Source organism: Stegodyphus dumicola, chromosome 5 (genome assembly GCF_044657685.1).
Source record: "Stegodyphus dumicola isolate Sdum_Otavi_A_Nest chromosome 5, ASM4465768v1".
In the NCBI taxonomy this organism is placed as follows: Eukaryota; Metazoa; Arthropoda; class Arachnida; order Araneae; family Eresidae; genus Stegodyphus; species Stegodyphus dumicola.
Genome location: NC_140772.1, coordinates 122,000,187 through 122,021,123, shown reverse-complemented (window position 1 = coordinate 122,021,123; position 20,937 = coordinate 122,000,187). Strand labels below are relative to the sequence as shown.

The window sequence follows — 20,937 nt, the reverse complement described above, 5'->3', positions numbered from 1 at the left end:
AGTTGATTGAGGAAATTAGGGAACGACCCGTTCTCTTGAATGTTGTGGAGACTCGTAGTCAGGCGCATGCGCTCAGTAGTTTAGAGAAAGAGACTGCAGAAGACTTAGATTCCAGATCGGGAGAAGAGAAAGATATAGAAATTGAAAGGGTCGTCAAAAATGAGCATTCGGAAGAAAGGAAGTTAACTAGTAATACGGAGGAGAACATTAAAATTCCAGACATCAGTTTAGAGGAAAGGGTTATCCTTGCGGATGTTTCGCCAGCAAAATTCTCGGAAGCACAAGCAACAGAAACTCATGATAATGTTCAACACCGAACAAAATTTATTATATTGCATACTGAAGGAACACAAGATCTGCAGAATTCGATATTCGAAAAACCCACTTCTATCAAGACGTTTTCTTCTGAGAAATTGCTTCCAAATAACCTTGCTGTAAAAATGATGTTCAATTACAATGCTGAATCAACTGCATATGCTATATCTCGTGCAATGTATAAGGAGACATTACCAGCCATTGGCGAGTTTTCTTTGGATGAACTGACAAATCATAAAGTCAGGAAAAAGAAATTGGGACCTCATCCAAATATAGTTGTAAATGTTTAAGTGTGTTCTATCTCAGTGATTGATTATTTGAGATCAGATCTACAGATGAAGTATATGGAGGAGCCAATCCTTTTTATTCTGTGAACTGTGGTTTGAAAAATGATTTTTGTAGCGTTTTGGAATTATATTTTTGTAGATTTAAATTTGTTTGCATAGTGTGTTTCATTTTTAAAATGGTTAGGATCAAATGTTTAAGTATTAGCATTTTGTAAACTGAAAAGGTGCTTTGTGTAGATTCAAAATTTAAATCTTTTTGTTGTATTTTTGCATTTATGTTATCTAGAAATAAGTGAAGGTTAATGTAACTGGCTTCTCTATTATCACTTAAATGGTTACCACTTGTGTTTTGAAAGCAGTGAAATGTATTTAGAATGTTTCCTTCCATAGTCAAGAAAAATTTCTTTATGAGGGGAGGAGCTGTGATAAGGTTACATAAAAGAAAAAAGAGACTGAAGATTTATATGGACAAGGATGTCTCGTGAACATAAGCTGAAAATTATTATTTTTTTAACTTACAAATACGTTTTCAATAGTTCTTAAAATAGTCTTTATTAAAATAATTAATCGTTGGCAATGTTAAAAACGCAAGCTCGAGAGCCACGAATTGCTCTCGCAGGTAAAATGTATAGAATTTGATTTTTGAAGATAGGTTTTTCTCTGCAGAATTGTATGTAGCCTTTTTTTTTTTTTTTTTTTTTTTTTTTTTTTTTTTTTTTTCGTTCAATAAAATTTTTATGCTGTGTTTTGTTTTGATCCTGATGTCACAACCCAGGGTTAGCATAGCGGTTTCGGCCACTACACCACAGTATCAAATGGTACTTGAATGTTTGTGTGAAGATGGTCAGAAAAGTGTCAGAGACCGAGGAGGAGACATACACCCCTTACTTTCGATCCAGATGCAGCACTACGCTCACGGGACAAATGCCCGACATGCAAACAGCTTTTGAAAAGGTAAGAAAGTTAATTTTATTTGAACTTAAATTTATTTTAAAATGTGTATAAAATTAGTAATACTCATGAAATGTTTTACAGGTGCTGGATTCCTCGGAGAAATTTCTGAAAAAAGGTTCAGGATGGGTTTTAGACTCCATCCAATACATAGAACTCAAGACCGCTATTTACAAGCCTTTAGCTTCTTCCTCCTATATACCTCTACCGAAAGCCTTAGCCAGTAAACTGGCTGTTCTCAATATCCAGAATGAGGACCACAAAATGTCTCGTCTGGAGTGTGTTAGCAGCCCTTCATGCCGTTGAAGATCATAGAGAACTTGCAAACAGAGTATCTCACTATAAGCCATATGAAAACGAAATCCATGTAAATGGTCAGTCTTTTCCCACCCCCATTCACCAGCTGGACAAGTTCTAGAAAATGAAAAGTTAGAAAAGTGTTATTTGTGTTTTCTTCACATGAAAAAGTTTCGTTGTCATTATATTTAAAACTCTATGTGCTTTTATATAAGATGAAAAAATTTATTCAGTCAGAAAAATAAAACACAAAAGAAAAAATACATTTCAAATATTTTATTGTTTAAAAATCATTCTTACATTATAAGTTTTTTTCACGAATTGATACAGGTTAATATCACTTATTTTATATAAATTTTCAATAATGGTATACATAGACTGGCCTTGGCTTCGTTTAAGAACATAATAAATACAGTATGCTGCACATACATTAGAAGTTACACTCCGTAATGAAATATTATTCCATTTTACATTTGAACAGTGAAATTCAAAATATCTGGAGATTGTCCATAAGAATAAAAAAATTCTAATTCTTCATCTTGAAAAAAGGCTATCCAATGCCCTCCAGGTTCTGTGGACTTGTCTGTATTTACAACAATGGCTGATCGTGGATGTTTTCAGGCAAACCATCACAAAATTCAATATGATTTATCTCATCGTAAAGACTTTGATAAGCACCATAGCACCAAATAATTTTAGGAGGAAAAGGAGTGATCATTTGGTGGTCCATTAATTTTTTAATAAACATGGTTTTTCCGCTACCACTAGGACCAGCAGTTAACATCGTGAAAGGATGCTTCAATTTCAATAGTTCCATCTTAACTAAATTCTTATTCGAAAAACAATTCTACTTATAGCTGTTCAACTAGATTTTTAATTTTTCTAACTTTCCATTTTTTGATAAAACTAAAATTAATTTTTCTAAATTGCCAGATTAATTATTGTAACTTGATTAAAATATTCTAACGTGTTAAACATTTTCTTAAAAAGATTAAGAGAACTCTCTCTTTATTGAAGACTTAGATTTTTAAGGTACAAAACAAGAAATAATATATTTAAATAAACATTTATTAAAGTTTGAAGACATATCATTACACTTATTTACATCATAAATTTCCACAATAAAATACTTTTAGAATTTTGATTGAATGTACAGAGAATTTTGAGATAAATTTATTCAAACTAAAAATTATATGGCATAATATCTGTATGCATAGGACGGTATCCCATCGTCTAAAAGATACCGTTTAGTATCGAAAGGACACAAAGTAGCTTTCGTATACGCCACAGTCTTTATCTGATGACTGTGGCTAGCAATACGTTGCGCATGGGCAAGGCCGCGTTGTTGTTGTAAAATACAGTTAACGTAGTAGTCCACATGACGAATCTCTCTTTTAAGGATGGTTTTCGATACGCCCTTAGCAGTTTTTTTCTCAGTAGAGTTACTCAGTAGGCTGTACATTTTTGGCTTGAGTCCAACAAATTCTTGGGCAATTTGTCCAGATAGTTCATCTTTCATTTTACCGATCCTCTTTTATTGGTAAGGCTGTAGAGGGGATGATTTTCTGGGTAATCTGAGGTATCGAATAAGTTCAGATTGTTGCCCATGTCTTGAAAAATATCATCAGTTTCTATTTCGTAACAAAGACTGTCGGTGTCTGTGAATAATAAACGGGCCTTTAATGCATATGTTTTCTTGATATATCCATAATGAAATTGATACATCAACGTTTTTGATAAATCCAAGATGCTGAAGCCTACATAGATAGGACGATTCATAAACTGAATTGTTTAAGAGTTTAAATAAATCTTTTTCGAAAGATTTATCCAGTTTACGTTGCCTAGTGTTGAATTCAATGTATGTTGCAAGCCAAGGAGATTGTTTGAACGTCAGCACTCGATGGATCTTTGTCACGTGAAGCCCCAGTGAAACATACTGCTTCAGATTTCGGTAATCTATCACGTACCGATGCTTAGGTCGCAGATTTGGCACCAGTTTGGTAGAATTGCTCGGTGGGATTTGGAATTTAGTTACCAGGTCTCGCGTGTAAGGTGACGTGACCACATATCAGGAGTCACGACGACTTGTTCGGGAGCAAGAGGATAGTCCGAATGATCATCGTGAAGTTCCCTTGGATACTCCAGATCAACTTCAAGGATACATCCTTCTTCCGCATCGTCAGCCATCTCCATGAAGTTAAGAGGTCCGTCATGCCACCGGAAGTCATGGGTTGGTAAAGCTTGGCTCATGGCCCATCTAAAAAGATAGAATAAAAATAATGAATATCACAATACATATCACAAGTAAATAATAGAGAAAATATTATATCTAAACATTTGGAAAGGATACTTACCCGTAAAGGTTATTGGCATCCAAAGACATAATATAAGATGATGGCTTCGTTGGGTCAAAATTTTCCACATATTTATTATTGGCTTGGCTGAAGCGATGTGAAATCATAGCGATGCCACCTCGAATGCCCTTTTCTATAAAGAGATACATATCAGGATCGGTGAGTAACTCCAGTTCGATACCGGACATGCGTAGAGCAGCTGGCCAAGCCAGACCAGGTGCTGTGTAAATATGTGCGGGATCCAGTATGTAAAAATTAAGACAGAGTCGTCTGAAGTTTTGAAAAATATCCGCCAGAAGCAAAACATCGCTTTTTACATAGAGATCGTGGTAGTCTCCTAGATCAGTGGTGCGCAAACGTTTTTCGACTGCGACCCCTTTTGTAGAGAGAAAATTTTTGGCGACCCCTAGAGATAAATGTTCACCGCGCATTTCTTTCGTTTCATCGAATAAAAACATCATCATATCTGACTCATATTAATTTTATTTATAATTTTAGGAAAATACTTTTTGTATAACACAAAAATCAGTAAATTGCCCTTTAATGAGATGTATTTGGCTGCAAGTTTCTAATTATCTCATCGATGTTTGGATGTATGCTGCTAATTGCAATTCGCATATCATCTTCAGGGTTTAAACGCGAGCGGAATTTAGTTTTTATTGAAACTAGTTTGCTAAATCCAGTTTCACATAAATACGTTGATGCAAATTGTATTAACACTCTGATGGCATTCTTGCATAAAACGGGATATTGTTTTTCCACGGATAGCCAAAATTTTTGGCAAGGTTGAGTCTTAAATTGATTTCGAAGAGTATAATCACTAATTAGATCTATCAGTTGCTCTTTCTCGCTAATTTGAAGAGTTGAACTGCATATGTCAAAGGAAAATGGATCACGAATCCAACCAAGATCGTTTTCAGGAAAATCCTCGAATCTTCTTGAAAAATTTTCCTTTAACTTTTCAATGTGATTGGAAATGATGTTTTTAAATGTAAATATATCTATATTATTTTCCTTGATAAAATCGTTAAAGCAAGGGAACATGTCGGTATTGTTTTTATTCAGTTCATTTTGCCAGAGACTAAGCTTATTCTTAAAAGCTTGAATTTTACTGGCTGAAGTTATGATAGTTGAATTCTCACCCTGCAAGCTCAAATTTAAGTCGCTAAGTTTTTCGAAAATATCAACTAAATAGCTCAGCTTCCCTAGCCAAACTTCATTGATATAATAACTTGCCAATCTATGTTTCTTTTCGATTAAAAACATGTACACTTCATTTCTCAAATCAAATATCCGTCGTAGTATTTTCCCACGTGAAAGCCATCTGACTTCGGTGTGTAACAGTAATCTCTCATACATTGAGCCCATCTCATTGCAAAGTATTGAAAAGAGACGGCTGTTGTGGCTGTTGCATTTAATGTAGTTAATTGAACTAACAGCGTCTTGTAATATGTTGTGCAACTCTTCATCCATATCTTTTGCAACAAGAGCTTGCCGATGAATCATACAGTGATTAAATACCATATGAGGCGCCACCTTCTGAATTAAGCCTCTTAGCCCTTTATTCGAACCTGTTAATGCTGCAGCACCATCAGTACAAACCGCAACACAGTTTGCCCAGGTAAGGGACTTTGTTTCAAAATATTCATTTATTACTTCGAATATTTTTTCTCCAGTTGTTTTTCCTTCCAAACTTTTGCAACATAAAAACGTTTCTGTTATATCTTCATTAAAAATAAACCTAACGTAAATAATTAGTTGTGACATTTTAGTAATATCGGTAGTCTCGTCCAGTTGTAAAGCAAATACAGATGAATTTTGTATGCGTTTTATGGCTTTTGACTCGATATTTCGTGACATTTCGGAAATCCGCCGAGACACGGTATCTCTTGATAACCGTATTGTTTTTAGTTCATTTCCATATTTATCGCCATGCATAATTGATGTCATCTTAGTTGCTGCAGGAAGGATAAGGGATTCTCCAATTGTATGGGGTTTCATTGTTTTTCCTATTAAGAAACTTCTAAAGAAGCTCGTAATGCTTTCTGAGATATTGTTGTAAATTTCTTTAAATGTGCACTTTGAATTTTCAGATTTTCAGCTCGTCTTTGAAAAAAATCGGCATGTTTATTTTGAAGTTCTTTATGTTTAGTTTCCAGGTGCCTTTTTAATTTAGCTGGTTTCATGCTCTCATTTGCTAATTTTTCGTTGCAAATGACACATATCGGGCGTTCTTCATCATCAACAACACAAAATGTAAAACCATACTTAATAAATTCCTCATTGTATTTTCTTATTTTTTTAGATCGGGCATTTAGTTCAGTATTTTGTGACTCCTCATCAGTATTTGTTCGTTTGTTAGCTGAAGATGTACCTGGTGTACGTATTACCCATTTATCCATTATGAAGATAGGGGTTAAATTATTTAAACTAAAACAAATAATATATAAAATTTTATCAGTTTTTTTCGAGAAATTCAATAAAATTAACAGAAATCTTTCTCTAATGATAGTACATACCTGATAACAAAGAGTAGCAAAGCCCGATAAAAATATAAAAAATCATAATTACACAACGTCACATGATAAAACTCGAGGATAAACAAAAACAATTGCAGGCCAACTGCTACATACTAGAACTTCATGCGAACACTCCACGTCTTCCTCTGACTATCAGATACACCACCTCGCCATCTGATTGGCTGATCATGGAAGCGAATTTTCCCCTCTCTCTGCGGTCAACGTCTAGTCAAATAGGCGCTTTTCAGTAAAACTGGTGAATTACCGCGAAGAGAGCGCTATCTACCGGAGTGAAAAACTTGCGTCATCACACTTTACATATATTACGCATTACGGTCAAAGAAAGAGCGGACAGCATGAAATTGCAATTAAACAGTGAGTGACGGCGCTTCACTCTTTATATGTACACTGTATGGTATGCATCATGCAGGCATAATGCATTTCATAAAAATTTGGCGACCCCCAAAAATCTTCTGGCGACCCCTAGTTTGCGCACCACTGTCCTAGATGATGTAATCCGAAATCTTCCCAGACTCTGTTCGCATGTTGGTAATCCTTATCGTTGATATCACTCTCTGTTAAATGGCTGTAAAAGGCAGTGAGAGGTGGAAGGTGCGGCTCATCAAATCGTTCAAACGAGTCTAGGTATTCATAGGGGTAGACACCTGGAAAAAAATATGAAAATAAATAACCCATATAAAAAAATAATAATACATTATCATATTTAAAATTTATAGAAATTCTGGTTACCTTTTCGAAGCATCAGATCTGTTTTTTCTCGGAAACAGGCTCTTGTCAGTTGGAATTGTTGTGGCTCCAAATTAGCCGCGAGCTTGTCTAAAGAAGCATTCAGAAATTGTAGAGAATCGATGAAGCGTAGACAACCCAAAGAAACAGAGATGAATTTTTCTGAATTCTGCGGAATACACTTAATCTCTTCGTCTTTGAATTTTCCTACTGCTTGCATCAGGAGGGGAGAGTCATCAGGAGGTGAGAGCCCCTTCAGATTATGGAAGACTATGGGTAGAAAATTTGCAAATTTGAAATTGATGTTGCATCCATTATGAGCTGCTCCTCTGTAGACTCCCGTGAGATGGCAATGGTCCCGCACCTAGAAAAATTAAAAATTAGTTTTAAAAACCCATTATTATAAAAGCATATTACTGAATTAAGTTATAATATTCAAATACTACTTACCTTATCTCCATTCAATGGCTTCTCACAAATATGACATACAGAGGCAGATTCGTACGTATTCGTACCTCATTTCGTACCTTCTTGAGCAGAATGGAAGATAGCACTAGCAAGATTTAACTACAGATGTGAAAAAGGTAGAATTCCGAAGGAGAGATGTCGGGGCTACATGGTGGGTGTGGTAAAAGATCACATTCGTGTCCAGCCGGTGAATGCAGGCTTATGTGGTCTTGCATTATCGTGATGGAACATTACCGTTTTGCGCCGGAACTCAGTTCGACGTTTTCTCTTGATAGCAGCGTCAACATGAATTAGCATCTCGCTGTGCAGCTTTACTATCGAGGGTTTTTTACCAGATACTCTTTGTGGATAGTACCACGATAATCGCATCATATACAAGGCATGATCTTTTAGTTAACTCTGCCGACAGAATCACTGGGTGCAGACCAAACCCCTTTTCAGCCTGTGTTGTTGAAGTAGATCCTTTTTCATCACAAATGACGATCCGGTCCAGAGTTTTTTCCTTGCATAGATATTCGAGCAGATTAGTGTAGGCCTGAACATGTATTCCAACTGCTTGAGTCAGTTCATGCGGCACCCAGCCATTAAACTTGTACGGCAAGTTTATGTGATGCATAGCTTTACTAATGGACATAGCACTAACGTCTAACTTCTTAGCAAGTTGTCGAGTGGTTGCATACTAATCTTCTTCCACAAGTTCTCGCAGGCAGGCCTCATCAACATGAATAGGCCGGGCCAGAGCGCTCTGCTTCTTGAATGTCATAGTCCTGTTTTTGAATTTTCGGTACCAAATCTTCACAATGTTATGTGATACAACATTAGTACTTAAAGCTATATGCACGATTTGGTGATATCTGTAGATGATTTTTTGCTACAGAACTGTAAGTAAATGATGGTTCTAATTTGGTAGCGTGATGGTTCCATTTCACACACCTTACACTGATAACGATATTATTTTACAAATTTCACAACACAGTGTTCTAAAGTAAGTATCTTTCTTTCAAATAGCAAACATCATTTGACAAAACAGGAACACCAAAGAGAACTGTTCGCGCAGACGATATTGGCGGTGGCGGGAAAGTTTTATTAAACCCCGATATCATGGCAAAAGAAGGTTGAAAATTGCCATTTTTCTTTTAGAGAATTTAATCACCGTATAAACTGAATTAGAAGAAGTATGTGAGAGAGTAAATAAACAAAAATGGGTGTTGTTTCTTAAATGTAAATAAGAACTGATAATTTTATTTCAGTCCCTCATTTTTAAGATGAATTAATGGAAACTATACATTTTGCTCATAACAATTTTATTTTAAAACTTTTAAACATCAGCTGCTTCAGTTTCAACAAATGTCATACTAGAAACATAATTATTTACATTTTTTCGACAATAATTGTTGAGTATTTCTGTTATTACAACACAAAACTTCGCCAAACAATTATCTTGTCCAAGTCTAGTTTTTCACAATAAATAAAAATACATGAAATTTGAGAATAAAATCATACATCAAGCCATATTAGCATAATTTTTATAATGTTGATTTTTAGCTTAATGCATTTAACAGAAGAGGTTTTTTTAAAAAAAATTATGTAATATTTTAATGCACTTGAAAATTTTTAATACATTCTTCTATAATATTGAATGAATATGTAAATTTTCATATAAATATCTTGAATGAGGAAATTTTCTTAGATGTTAGGTCAGTGACATCCATATGGGGGAGGGGTGAGAAGAAAAAAAAATAATCGTGTATAAAGTTGTATATTCAGCACAAATTAATTATGTTATACAAATTTAGAGATTTTGAATAAATGAGTAAATTTTTAAAGAATGTAGGCAAGAGTATTAGAAGAGTCTAGAGTAGAGAATGGAAGTCAAATTTCTTGTAGCATATATTCAATACACATCTTAGTTTCGTAATACATGGTGTTCGAAAGGGGACTACGGGCTTTATTTCCTTAATTTTAACTTAAACGTGCTTTTCCAATTACAAGGCTTCTTAGATAACAGATATGGGAGGATTATATTAAAAGTAAGATTTGTTTTATATAGTCCCGGTAGAATAAAATATTTATTATTTTTTATTTATTATTTTAAAATTTATTTTAAAAATTTAAATTAATTATTTATTTATTAAATATATAAGTATATATAAATATATAAGTATATATAATATATATAAATTGTTAATTATTTATTTATTATTTTAAAAATATTGTTTCATGTCATTACATGTATAATTTGTAAGAATATTCAAAAATGAATTTTCTGATTTAAACCATTTTTCTGTGCCTAAAATTTAAGACTCTTTTGCAATTAATGTAGACTTTTGTAAGTTTTTATTTTTAATGAGTTTAAATATTATCAGTAGCAATTTTAGAGATCAACTACAAAGCGAAAACTATTTAAAGCAAGATAAGAAACTCATATTTTTTATCATTATTATAGTAACAATATGTATTTAAATCATCCAATTCCAGTGCATGATTATATTCATTGTCGAACATTGTATGCTTGCTACAACATGTCTTAAGTCATCACATCTATTATAAGTACTTCATACAGCTATTGCAACCAAGGAAATGGTTCTTGCACTGGGCCTGAATTATCAGAAACAGAAATAAAGAATCACCTTAATAGTTAAAGAAGAAAGTAATTAAATTAGAAGCGTCTTAATAGGATATAAAGAATGCATAAATTTGCAATGCAGTTAAATGTCAAATATCTGAGTAGAAAGATATCTTAAAAAAACATGAAAGAGAATTTTTTAATTACATATTTACTTTTAAATTTTAAAGTTGTGCATTATGTACAAATATTTTTAATTACACCTCACACACATACGCACACACACACACCAAAAATATATATATATATATATTATGTGTTCTAAAATGTAGGAGGGGATATTAAGAGAAGAGGCAAACAAGGCATATGAAGCCCTTAACGTGCTTTGATTTCAGCCCCAGTATTAAGGTTCTCGACTCAAAAAAGGCATCAGAACTCTATACGGACGCCTCGGATAGGTGCGGTATCAATGGAAGAGGGTCACTCGACAGCATATTACAGCAAGACAGTAAATCAAAATGAACATAATTATTCAGTGACTGAGAGAGAAGCATTAGCTTGTGTATACACAGTTAAAAAATTCACGGTCTTTTTTTTCGGAAAAAACCGTCAAAATATTTACAGATAACTCGGCAATGATAAAGTTAGAAAATGGGGGGAAAAAAATAATACCACCATGGACACTAAAATTGAGATAATATAACCTCAAATTTGAGCATAGACCAGGAAAAGAAAGTAAGGTCGCCGACGCATTATCTAGAATTAGGACTAATGAGAACGGAGATAAAATAAATTCTAGCATCTTAACAATTGTGGTCTTAGATTCGAGGAAAACATTAAATACAGAAATACGGAGACCCAGAATTTAGACAAGTCTACGCATACTTAAAAGAACCGGAAAATTTTTCTGTCAGTAAATTAAAAGGGATTACGAGGTAATTGATAATATTTTATTTTACAAGAAAACTGTAAACTGATAATCCAACTTCAGAGCACATGAGTGTGTGAATGACTGTCCAAAGAGATGTAGAGAGGTAACGAAAATGTGTTTTTTCCGAAATTACAGCAAATTATGACAGAATGCACCCAGAGCTGTATAACATGCCAGAAATGTAAATTTCACGTAGGCAGGTTATTTAAATAGTATAAGATCAAGCTGTTCAAATAAGTTTCTCAATCGGAGTAGACTTATTACATCTTTACTTCCGATGCGAGGCAAAGAAAGTTATCTTTTAGTCTTGTTCACCACTGTAGTAAATAGTGTAAATTGATTCCTCTAAAGCGTGCATCAGCTAGCATAGTAGCAAATTCACTTTAAAGAAGTATATTTTAAAATACAGACCTCCACTTTAAATAATATCTGATATTGAACCGCAGTTTAAATGTAATGTTTTTGAGAAAATGTGCAAGGAACTAGACATTAAGCACTTAAAAATGATTCCCTGCAACCCTCTGCCAAATGTAACTGAGGGTGTCGATAGGAACATCGTGTAGATAATATGTTGTTTCGTAAACAACATAAAAATTGGGATCAACACATCGAAGAACTAACATTAAGAACGTTGAAACATGAGGCAGCGTATAAAACCCCTGCTGAGTAATTTTTAGGGAGAAAAGTCATCAAAATATCATGATCTTAAACAAACTATTTTGTGTACAAGAAAGGCCAGAATTCCACAAAAGGATTTTAAGAAATTAATCGATGAAGGAGTTACAATGTCAGATTAAAAAAAAAAGTGATAAGCAGATATTAAAATCTTAAAGAGGAATCACATATTGCCATCTGCACAGAAAGAAGAAGTAAGTAAATTAAAAATTTGAAGGACCATTTCTTGTTATAAGTATGGAAGTGGCTGTGGTAGTGATACAAGATAACAGACTGCAGACGTGCTTCACAAATGCAGATCAGCTAAAAATATTCTATGACAGAGAAAACATGCCACTTTTGAAGAATATGGGTCAGTTAGAAGTACCGCCTATGTCGCCAAGGATGCCAAATAATAGTGTGTGTATTTGTGTATTTAATTATGGCAAAGCACACTATGGCTATCTGCCTAAGGGGAGGGATGCCTTCGTGGAGGACTTTCTGAGGGAAACTGGCTCGTATACACTCCAAATAATAGAGTTATGCAAAAAGGAGGTTGCAGAAAGTAGCTCGAAAAAAAAAAGAGGGCCTAGGATGGGTCAAAAATTACATTAAATCAATCAGGAAATATATAAAATGAATTCATAAAAATGGGTCGAGAAGACAAGAGAGAAACAGAAGGTACGGAAAAAGCTTGAGTTGGGTACCAAAGTAAAGCAGAAGGTGAAGGAAAAAGAAGCTGATATATGGTGTAGAAGGTTATAGTGGCTAAAAAGAGGCGTACTACAATATACATGGAAATAACAGATTACCGAAGCCGATGATGAAAAAAAAATTGTGAATTCGACAAAAAAAAAAAAAAAAAAGTTTAAAGAAACCGGCCAAAAATAAATACTGAACGTAGGACATTTAAGCCATTTCTTTATGCAGAAAAACAAGCCAGCATGTTTGGGAAAGAGGAAATTATACGAAAAAAATCGAAGTCTGGAAACAAAGTTAGAGTATCAACCCAAAGGAATAGAAAGGAAGAGAGATCGTAGAATAAATACATTGCAGCCTTCTAGGATTCACCTGTATGTATTTAGGCCAACAAACGCCCGGTGATCAGTTAAATGACAACTTAGACCTTACAGCCAATCGGAGGACTATCAAAACAAGAAACGGCTGCCACAGGAATCCAGACAGCACTAAAGAAAATTTCATAAGGAACTGGACAAAATCAAAAGGACGGTGCTGAGCCGAACATAAAGATAATTAAATTTTCTTTCTTGCTTAGAAATTAAGTGAAATTTAGTAAAATTAAAGCAAAGCGAATAGTGTTTTGAAATAAATTGTAAAAGTTAAGGTATAGAATTTGATGCATTTTAAATGCTTTAGTTTCGAGCACTAAAGTGTCTTAACTGAAAATGAGAAGTTGTCGAATAAAACTTTTTAAGTTACTTTAATTTCCATCTTTACTGTCGTTTCTTTCTTCAGTTACGCAACTCGTTCTTTCCATAAAGTTATGCAGATTTTTATGTGACAAGCATAGGTTTATAAAAAGATTTTATTAGAAACCGCAGGAGCGAGGGAACGAATGAGCTGCGCTTGGAGATAAATTAGCTGGCGAATGCTTGATGGCAAACCTGGACGCCGTAGATGAGAAATAGTTGTCTAAACGGTTATCTGCAATTGAAATTTTAAATGCATTGCTATCCGCTAGAAGAAAGTATGGCTCCAAGAAGATTAGATTGAGTTGTGAATTCTTCGAGCTTAAAATTTTATTCTTCATTCAAATTCTTCATTCCAGACAGATGATTTTATTCTTCATTCCAGACAGATGATTGGCTTATGCATTTTTATGTTAAGACTTCAAGTAGAGACTTATTAAATCTAATCTGATTTTATTCAGTGCTTCTGTCTAAATTTTACATTTCGTTCCCTTCACGAAAACTTCTAATACGGGATTTATTGGTAACTCTGGGGAACTCACGTATAGCTGCAAGGTGATTTGGTTACACCCAATTTCTTCAAAGACAAATGTCGTAACTCAGTCCCATAACACTGAGGGATTTCAGGAAACATTATTTGAATATTTTCCGTTGCTTAACTCTCATTAACAAAGCCTGGCAATAAATGACTTACAGAACCGCGAATTCGGCCTGTAGGAAATTATGGCAGAATGGATTACAGGCGTAGGATGTTTTTTGTTATCTTTGATACTGTGTCTGTATGCAAAACCATGGGCTAGAAGTTAACTGTGAAGACGGAGAAGTTACTAGAGTTTGGTTTATTTGATTATGGCAAAGTATACGAGAGGGAAAGGATTCCGTCGTGGATTGACCTTCCAAGGGAAACTAGTTCGTATGTACGTTACTCATGGTGAAAACCACTAAAACGCCCATACAGCCAGCCCATTCGCCAGGATTTGAATCCCAGACCGAACTGCTAGTGTTCTGCGACTTTACCGCTAGGCCGCTGGTGGGCTGGAAGCTATTAGAGAACCAAATAAATGAGCTGAACAAAAAAGAACTATCACAACTTCAGGAGCAGCTACAAAAGCTGATTGCGGAAGAAATCTCTTCAGACAAAGAGATGAGGGGAGCCTAGCTTTTATCTGTGCAAAACTGAGCAAGATGCTAAATTTTCACGTAACACTATTACCTCATAAAGCAGTAGGAAGCTACAGCGTACGGATTTTCAGTAATGATGCCGTGTGTGACTTTAAAAATATTTTAAACCGTACGTCATAAATCGCATTGGTCAAATTTGAGTGAAACAGAGGCCCACTATGTTCCAGTTGTGTCTCAAGCAGAGGGGAAACAGAGAAAAGAAAAGAAAAAAAAAGATGTCTTATAAAATTGTGTTTACGAAAAAGAATTTCACATTTAAACAATAATATCCTCCTCGTCATTTTCGCGTATGCAATGCACTCTCCTTCGTACAAGCACAGTAAAATTAAACTAATTTTTTTAATAAATTTTATCTGTTTAATAGCGTGTTTTTATCTTTTGTTTTATAATTAGTTTCCTGTGGTTCGAGGTTATGTACTTGGGCACAAACTACTGCTGTAAATTTTAAATAACACTCATGTATGGTCCAGAAACTAATTAATCGATTTTACTTAAACTTCTATGAGGAAAATTGTTTCAGAAATTCAAAAACGAATTCAATTCATGAACCAAGGTTTCGATGTATTTTGTCATCAAAGTTAAAATCTTGAATTTAATCACGTTTAGTTTTTATTTATTGCAATCCATGAAATTATATTTTAAGAATTTTTAATGAATGAAAAAAATTTTTTACTTTAATTTAAATTTTTTAGATTTTGATTACCTATGTTTCACTCACACCTTTATTTTAACAAATTATTTGTTCTTTTCAGTAGTAATGCTTATGATTATTAATTTAAAGAACAAATAAGAAATAGCATTCGTTTACAAGCCTGCAACCATCTCTTCTGAACACCATGTAACATCAGATGTATAAGATTTTTGACAGTTTTGAAAAATTACAATAAATCTCTGTTAACTCTGAAATGCAAGTAAAATATATGATGTTGGAGTACATATTTTTTTATAGTACATGCAACATGTTTTAGATAACAGCTTAATAAATTATGAGCTTTTGCAGAAAAGGGATAAATATTGTCTGAGTTTAATGCCGATTTGAACTTACTTGAATATGTGAAATTGTTGATAATCTTAATTGTGTCTAAGGCAGGCAAACTGTTTTTATTCAGCATTATGAATAATGTTAGTCCTGCGGCAGTCCATTAAGTTAAATGCGAATATTTAAAACACAAGGATAAAGTAATTCAGTATAAATATGATCTAAGTCAGGGATGGGCAAACATTTTCGGTTGCGGGCCAAAAATCGAAAACAAAACGTTTGGCGGGCCAAGATATTTTTCTAAAATTTTAAGAACAAAATACAAGTATTACAATTTAATTATGTTAATGAGATAACTGAAATTGCGATTTCATTTTTAAAAGTTACTTATATTGAGGTTCGAGGCGTGATGTACTGATTCTATGGAACGAAGCTAAAGGCGCATGTGTCAATCTACTTCTGAAATAATTCTTTCTAAGGTTTATGGTTGAAAACACTTGTTTACATATCTAAGATGAAGCAAACATAGCACTGATTTTCTGGGCGTGAGATATTAAATTCGGGAAACTTACTTTCGATAATGATTTGTAAAACTCTAACTTTGGCATATTTAGAAACAGCTGCTTGAGATGATTGTTAGATTGCAACTCGATTCAAACTGCAAATCTGACCTCACTGCTTCCCAGTTTACGTTGAAAGGCATGGTAAAAACTCCAATTCTGTTTGAATGGCATTGAAATCTTGACATCTTCGTTCGAACTCAAAATGCAGTTTTTTCAAGCCATCTTCATAATTCTTAAACTTCTCTTCAGTTACTGAGGGTATTGAATTTAACCTCAAACGAGACTAGCTAGCTGCCCAACAAACATATTAAGATTTACTAAGTTAAGATTCAGTTCTTTCTAAGAGGTTTAATTCACCTATAACTGGATTCCTATATGTCTGCTCCCCGAGAAAGAGATAACGCTTGTTGACGTCAATCTATAGCTATAACTAACAAAGAACTTCCGCTGCTCACACTTTACGGATTAAAAGCTGTCTGTGCTTGCTATTTCTGTCATTTTATGTTTTGTAGAACAAAAATAGAGAGTAAAAAGATCATCAGTCCTTTGAAAAAAGGAAGAAATAAATAATATTTAAACAAAATAGAAAAGGAGATGGATATATAATACATATCTCTTTTAATTTGCCTCGGACGGAAAAATTTAAATTCTCTCCGTGGGCCGGATGGAACCTTCCGGCGGGCCGGAGTTGGCCCGCGGGCCGTAGTTTGCCCATCCCTGATCTTAATTTTCATGTTAATAAGAATTTTCATAATATTTACATTACTTATTTTTCTTTAAATTTATCTTTTTTTTTTTTTTTTTTTAAGAAAGTAAAATTTGAAAAAACATTGCTGGGCTTGGAAACAGAAAATTTGAAGAAAAAATGTTTAGAAACGCAGAATTTTCTAAAAAGATTTTTTTTTTTTGTTTTATTTTATCAGTTTTTTTTTTTTTTTTTTTTTTTTTTTTTGTTTTGGAAAATACATTTATTAAATTATTTGCTAATTAAAGCTAAATTGGTGCAGGCTCTTCTAATTTTTTTCCTTTATGTAACGTGATTATTAAGTAGATTTCCACGTTTAGTATTATTTCTTTACTAACCTCTCCTAACTAGAAACTCCACAAGAATTTGTTAATGGTGTCACTTTTATGAATGCTTTTATTTATCCAAATGTGAACGACGAAACCATTTATGAAGTGACATCGTCATTCACACGAAATTTGTTAAAGTTTTAATAAGTCTTTCTATTTTTAAAAATGTTGTTATGTCAACTAATAATATAGATAAATATATGAAAACATTTTTTTTTTTGCAGTAAAACAAAAGCAAGTAAGTATATGTTCATTAATAATAAAATTATAACAAGAATAATGTAATTGTGGTAGGTACTAGTAGAATAATAAGAAACTTTGGAACGAAAACTAACTCTGTGAATGCTTTTAGTGATCTTAGTAAGCAACTGGAATATATTTATGGCCGATCAATGTATTTAATTTTATCGCGGAGAAGAAGGAAAAACATACGCGGGAAAATTTTCAAATTTTGTGAGAATTTCATAGCTGGAATCTATACTTTTAGAAGTAATCGTGTATAGAGAGGTTTTTTTTTTTTTTTTTGTCACGTAAAGAAAAAGTAACGCTTTTAAAAATCTTCTTTGGAAGGCCATCTGGATGAAACGATTGATTGCATTTGTACGAAATGGAAGAGTGGCTAGAAATTCTAATCTAAATTGTTATTATTTGTTATAGAACTTCCTCTTTCAGTATGACACCAAAATTTGAAATGAAATGAACGATGTGTGATACTTCTGTTACTAAGTTATAAAAAATGATAGCCTCTTTTGTGTAACTACGGGATTTAAATTTTTTTAGATTTAAATTCCTAATGAGCTGAATGGCTAATGAACTCACCGCAAGTTGTAAAAATTTACTAACCGCTTTGAGGCTGGCATTTATATACTTCCTTAATTTCTCTTATTTATCATCGTTTTCATTCTGCCATTAACTTACACACTTCCAATTTACCTTCACTCTGCTTCGCATTTCATAAAAACCCCTCGGCTCAAAACTTCAAAACATTACACGTCGATTTCCTATTCTAAGACAAAACATACAATAAGCTTTTCACAGCTCATCATCCTTACACTTCTAACAGTTCGTTTTGACATCGAAACCATTGGGATGCGTTCAAGTCTTCAGAGTTAATCCAGCCGTCAATTAAAATAAACTGAATTCATTCACCCTCTTTAGGAAATTATCCCATCCTTATTACCTGTTACTACTTCTTTTGCCGTATACTTTACATGTTGTTCTCGTGATCATAGGGGACCATTGGCTTATAAAGGCTTAGCGTAGCAATACTCATAGGATTCGCTTGCTGATGTATCAAAGGGTCTTTGGTTTTCTGGATCAGTTCTTCTCTTTTCTTCGCTTGTTTTCGTTCTTTCGCTCTTCTATTTTGAAACCATATTTTCACTTGCCGTTCAGATAAACCCAACATACTTGCTAGTTCAGATTTCCTCCTTATTGTGATGTATCTGCTGTAGTGAAATTCTTTTTCCAGTTCCAGGCGTTGATGATCTGAATATACTACTCTGTATTTGTCTTTAGTCCTAGTTTTCCCTAGAATAAGAAATTAAAAATATTACTAGGTTAAAAGGTTGGTAGGAAAATAATTTATTTAGGTATACAGCGTTATTTATAGGAAATAAACTTATAACTATATAACCATCAGTATAAAATGATCGTATAGAATTTAATTGCATTTACTGAACATGTTATCTAGAAACCAATAATTATTAATTTCTTCTCTTTTGAGCTAAAGAATCTCATTTAAAATATTCTGAAATGTTTGGAACCAAAGCGCATTTAATGGGAACCTTGAGGCTATTTGGCTGTACCCCGGATTTTAATTTATTAATTAATTTTAAAATCTGGATTAACTGGATATGGATAAAAATAGCACTTCGCTATGATGAGGAACTTCAAACCGCTGTGACAAGTTGATTGAATCCGCAGGCAGCTGAATTTTATGCGGAAGGGATTGGTTAAGTTGTTAAAACTCTGTGGCAAGTGCTTTAATGTACTGCATGGTGACTAGGGGAAAAATAGAGGACACTGTACCTTTCAGATGTAAATAAATAATTTATTGAGTTAATGCGGTTTTTTTATTTACAGCGAAACGGGGATTAGTTTCCGAATATTAAAGTTTAAAGTTATTACAACAATGAAAAGAAAGATATTTTTTCATTTTCTTGTCAACTCCAGCACATGAGTTGCGTACCCATCCTCTGCGTTTTAAGTGCAATGCGACTTGCACAACCATACCCTAATTATTAACGTAATAATACATTAATCCACATTTTGCGCATTCTATTTATGTGCATGTATATTTCTTTCTATCTCTCTCTCCTTTTTAAAAATTTCTTATGTCTAACAAAAAAGATTGATTTTTATTCATTTGGGAGGTGTATCGAATTTAAGATTCGAAGGTCAATTTCCCGTTTTCATTATATTGCATTTGATTAGAAGCGCATTTCCAATATTTAATAAAGCTGTCATGAAGGAGTTTTATTTTTAGTATAATATTAAAAGTCGTGAGTGACCTCTCGGAGAGTATGGCATCATGGAAACGGTGGAATGGCAGCGCGGCTTCCTTTCCATTTGCGGTGTGAGAACTGCTTCAAAAGACGCCGTTTCACTGATATCACGCTAGCTATCAGTGGGGGCGCCGATGCGAATTAAGGACACCCTCTCTTGTTTGAGGAGCTGACAATTGATGCCGTTTTCCCTCGCGCGCTCCCTAAGATAAGAACACGAGATCCGGCGTAGTTCGGTAAGAAACCATGAAAACCCATGTTTGTCCATTATATCAACGCGTGTTTAATTTTTTGTGATAAAATAGTTCAAACACTTCTTTTGAAGTTATCACGTGAGCGGATGAAATACCAAAAGCAGAGATATAATTTGAATAAAATTTTATTTTGACAATTTACTTCTGTTCGATGCTCACCATCAGATTTCGATATTCCCAGTAGTACTGGTTTAATAAATTATTTTGGTTCTGAATTTTTCCAAAAGTTACTTTCATAATAGAATTTTTTATAAAATAAGAGACAAAAGCTATGTATATTAGAACTTAATTATTACCTTCTAAGGACAATATTTCAATATTATTATAACTTCAGTAATGTAAATTAAATTAATTTGTAACTAGTAGAACTGAAGAAATAAATGGGCCTAAATAGATTGTAATATCAATAAACATTTTTAATGACAGAGATTAACTTAAACATAGTTGCGTACAGCAGAGAAAAAAGGCGAAGAAGAAAAAGAGATATACATATACATACATACGTAATAAACAGTTACGTCATCATCACCCGGCGCGGATAAACGCGAACGGCGCATGCGTCAGGAGAAGCTCTCTTAAGCTAAACGTCGTATTATAATTTATGATACAACAATCCCCCTTTCGACGTTTGGCGTCTAAAAAAAAAATAAACATTAATCATTTACAGTTATTCCAATTAATTTACAGCACTTGGAATGTTTCGAAGCAGTCAATGTTTTTGTCAGTACATCGGCAGGCATTTTCTCTGTTGGCAAATATTTAACGTCTATTTCATTTCTTTCATAAATTTCACGAATGAAATGATGTCTAATATCTATGTGTTTAGTGCGTGAGTGATAAACAGCATTTTTCATAAGCT

The 20,937-nt window shown here is 33.6% G+C and overlaps 2 protein-coding genes across 2 annotated transcripts in view; both read right to left on the bottom strand.

The window, feature by feature from the left end:
- Positions 1–2,117: 2,117 nt before the first annotated feature.
- Positions 2,118–6,224, bottom strand: LOC118190344 (uncharacterized). The gene is made up of 2 exons (XM_035361051.2): positions 4,205–6,224; positions 2,118–4,107 (listed from the first exon to the last, which is right to left on the bottom strand). Exons 1-2 carry the CDS (start codon positions 4,666–4,668, stop codon positions 3,882–3,884), a joined length of 690 nt encoding a protein of 229 aa, XP_035216942.2. The 5' UTR covers positions 4,669–6,224; the 3' UTR covers positions 2,118–3,881.
- Positions 6,225–12,915: 6,691 nt separating this feature from the next.
- cad (caudal type homeobox) overlaps positions 12,916–20,937 on the bottom strand; it is an 88,273-nt gene continuing 80,251 nt past the window's right edge. Inside the window, exon 2 of the mRNA XM_085817005.1 lies at positions 12,916–18,847. Within this exon, the coding sequence (XP_085673131.1) occupies positions 18,525–18,847 (323 nt within the window). The 3' untranslated portion in view covers positions 12,916–18,524. The remainder of the gene's footprint in view (positions 18,848–20,937) is intronic.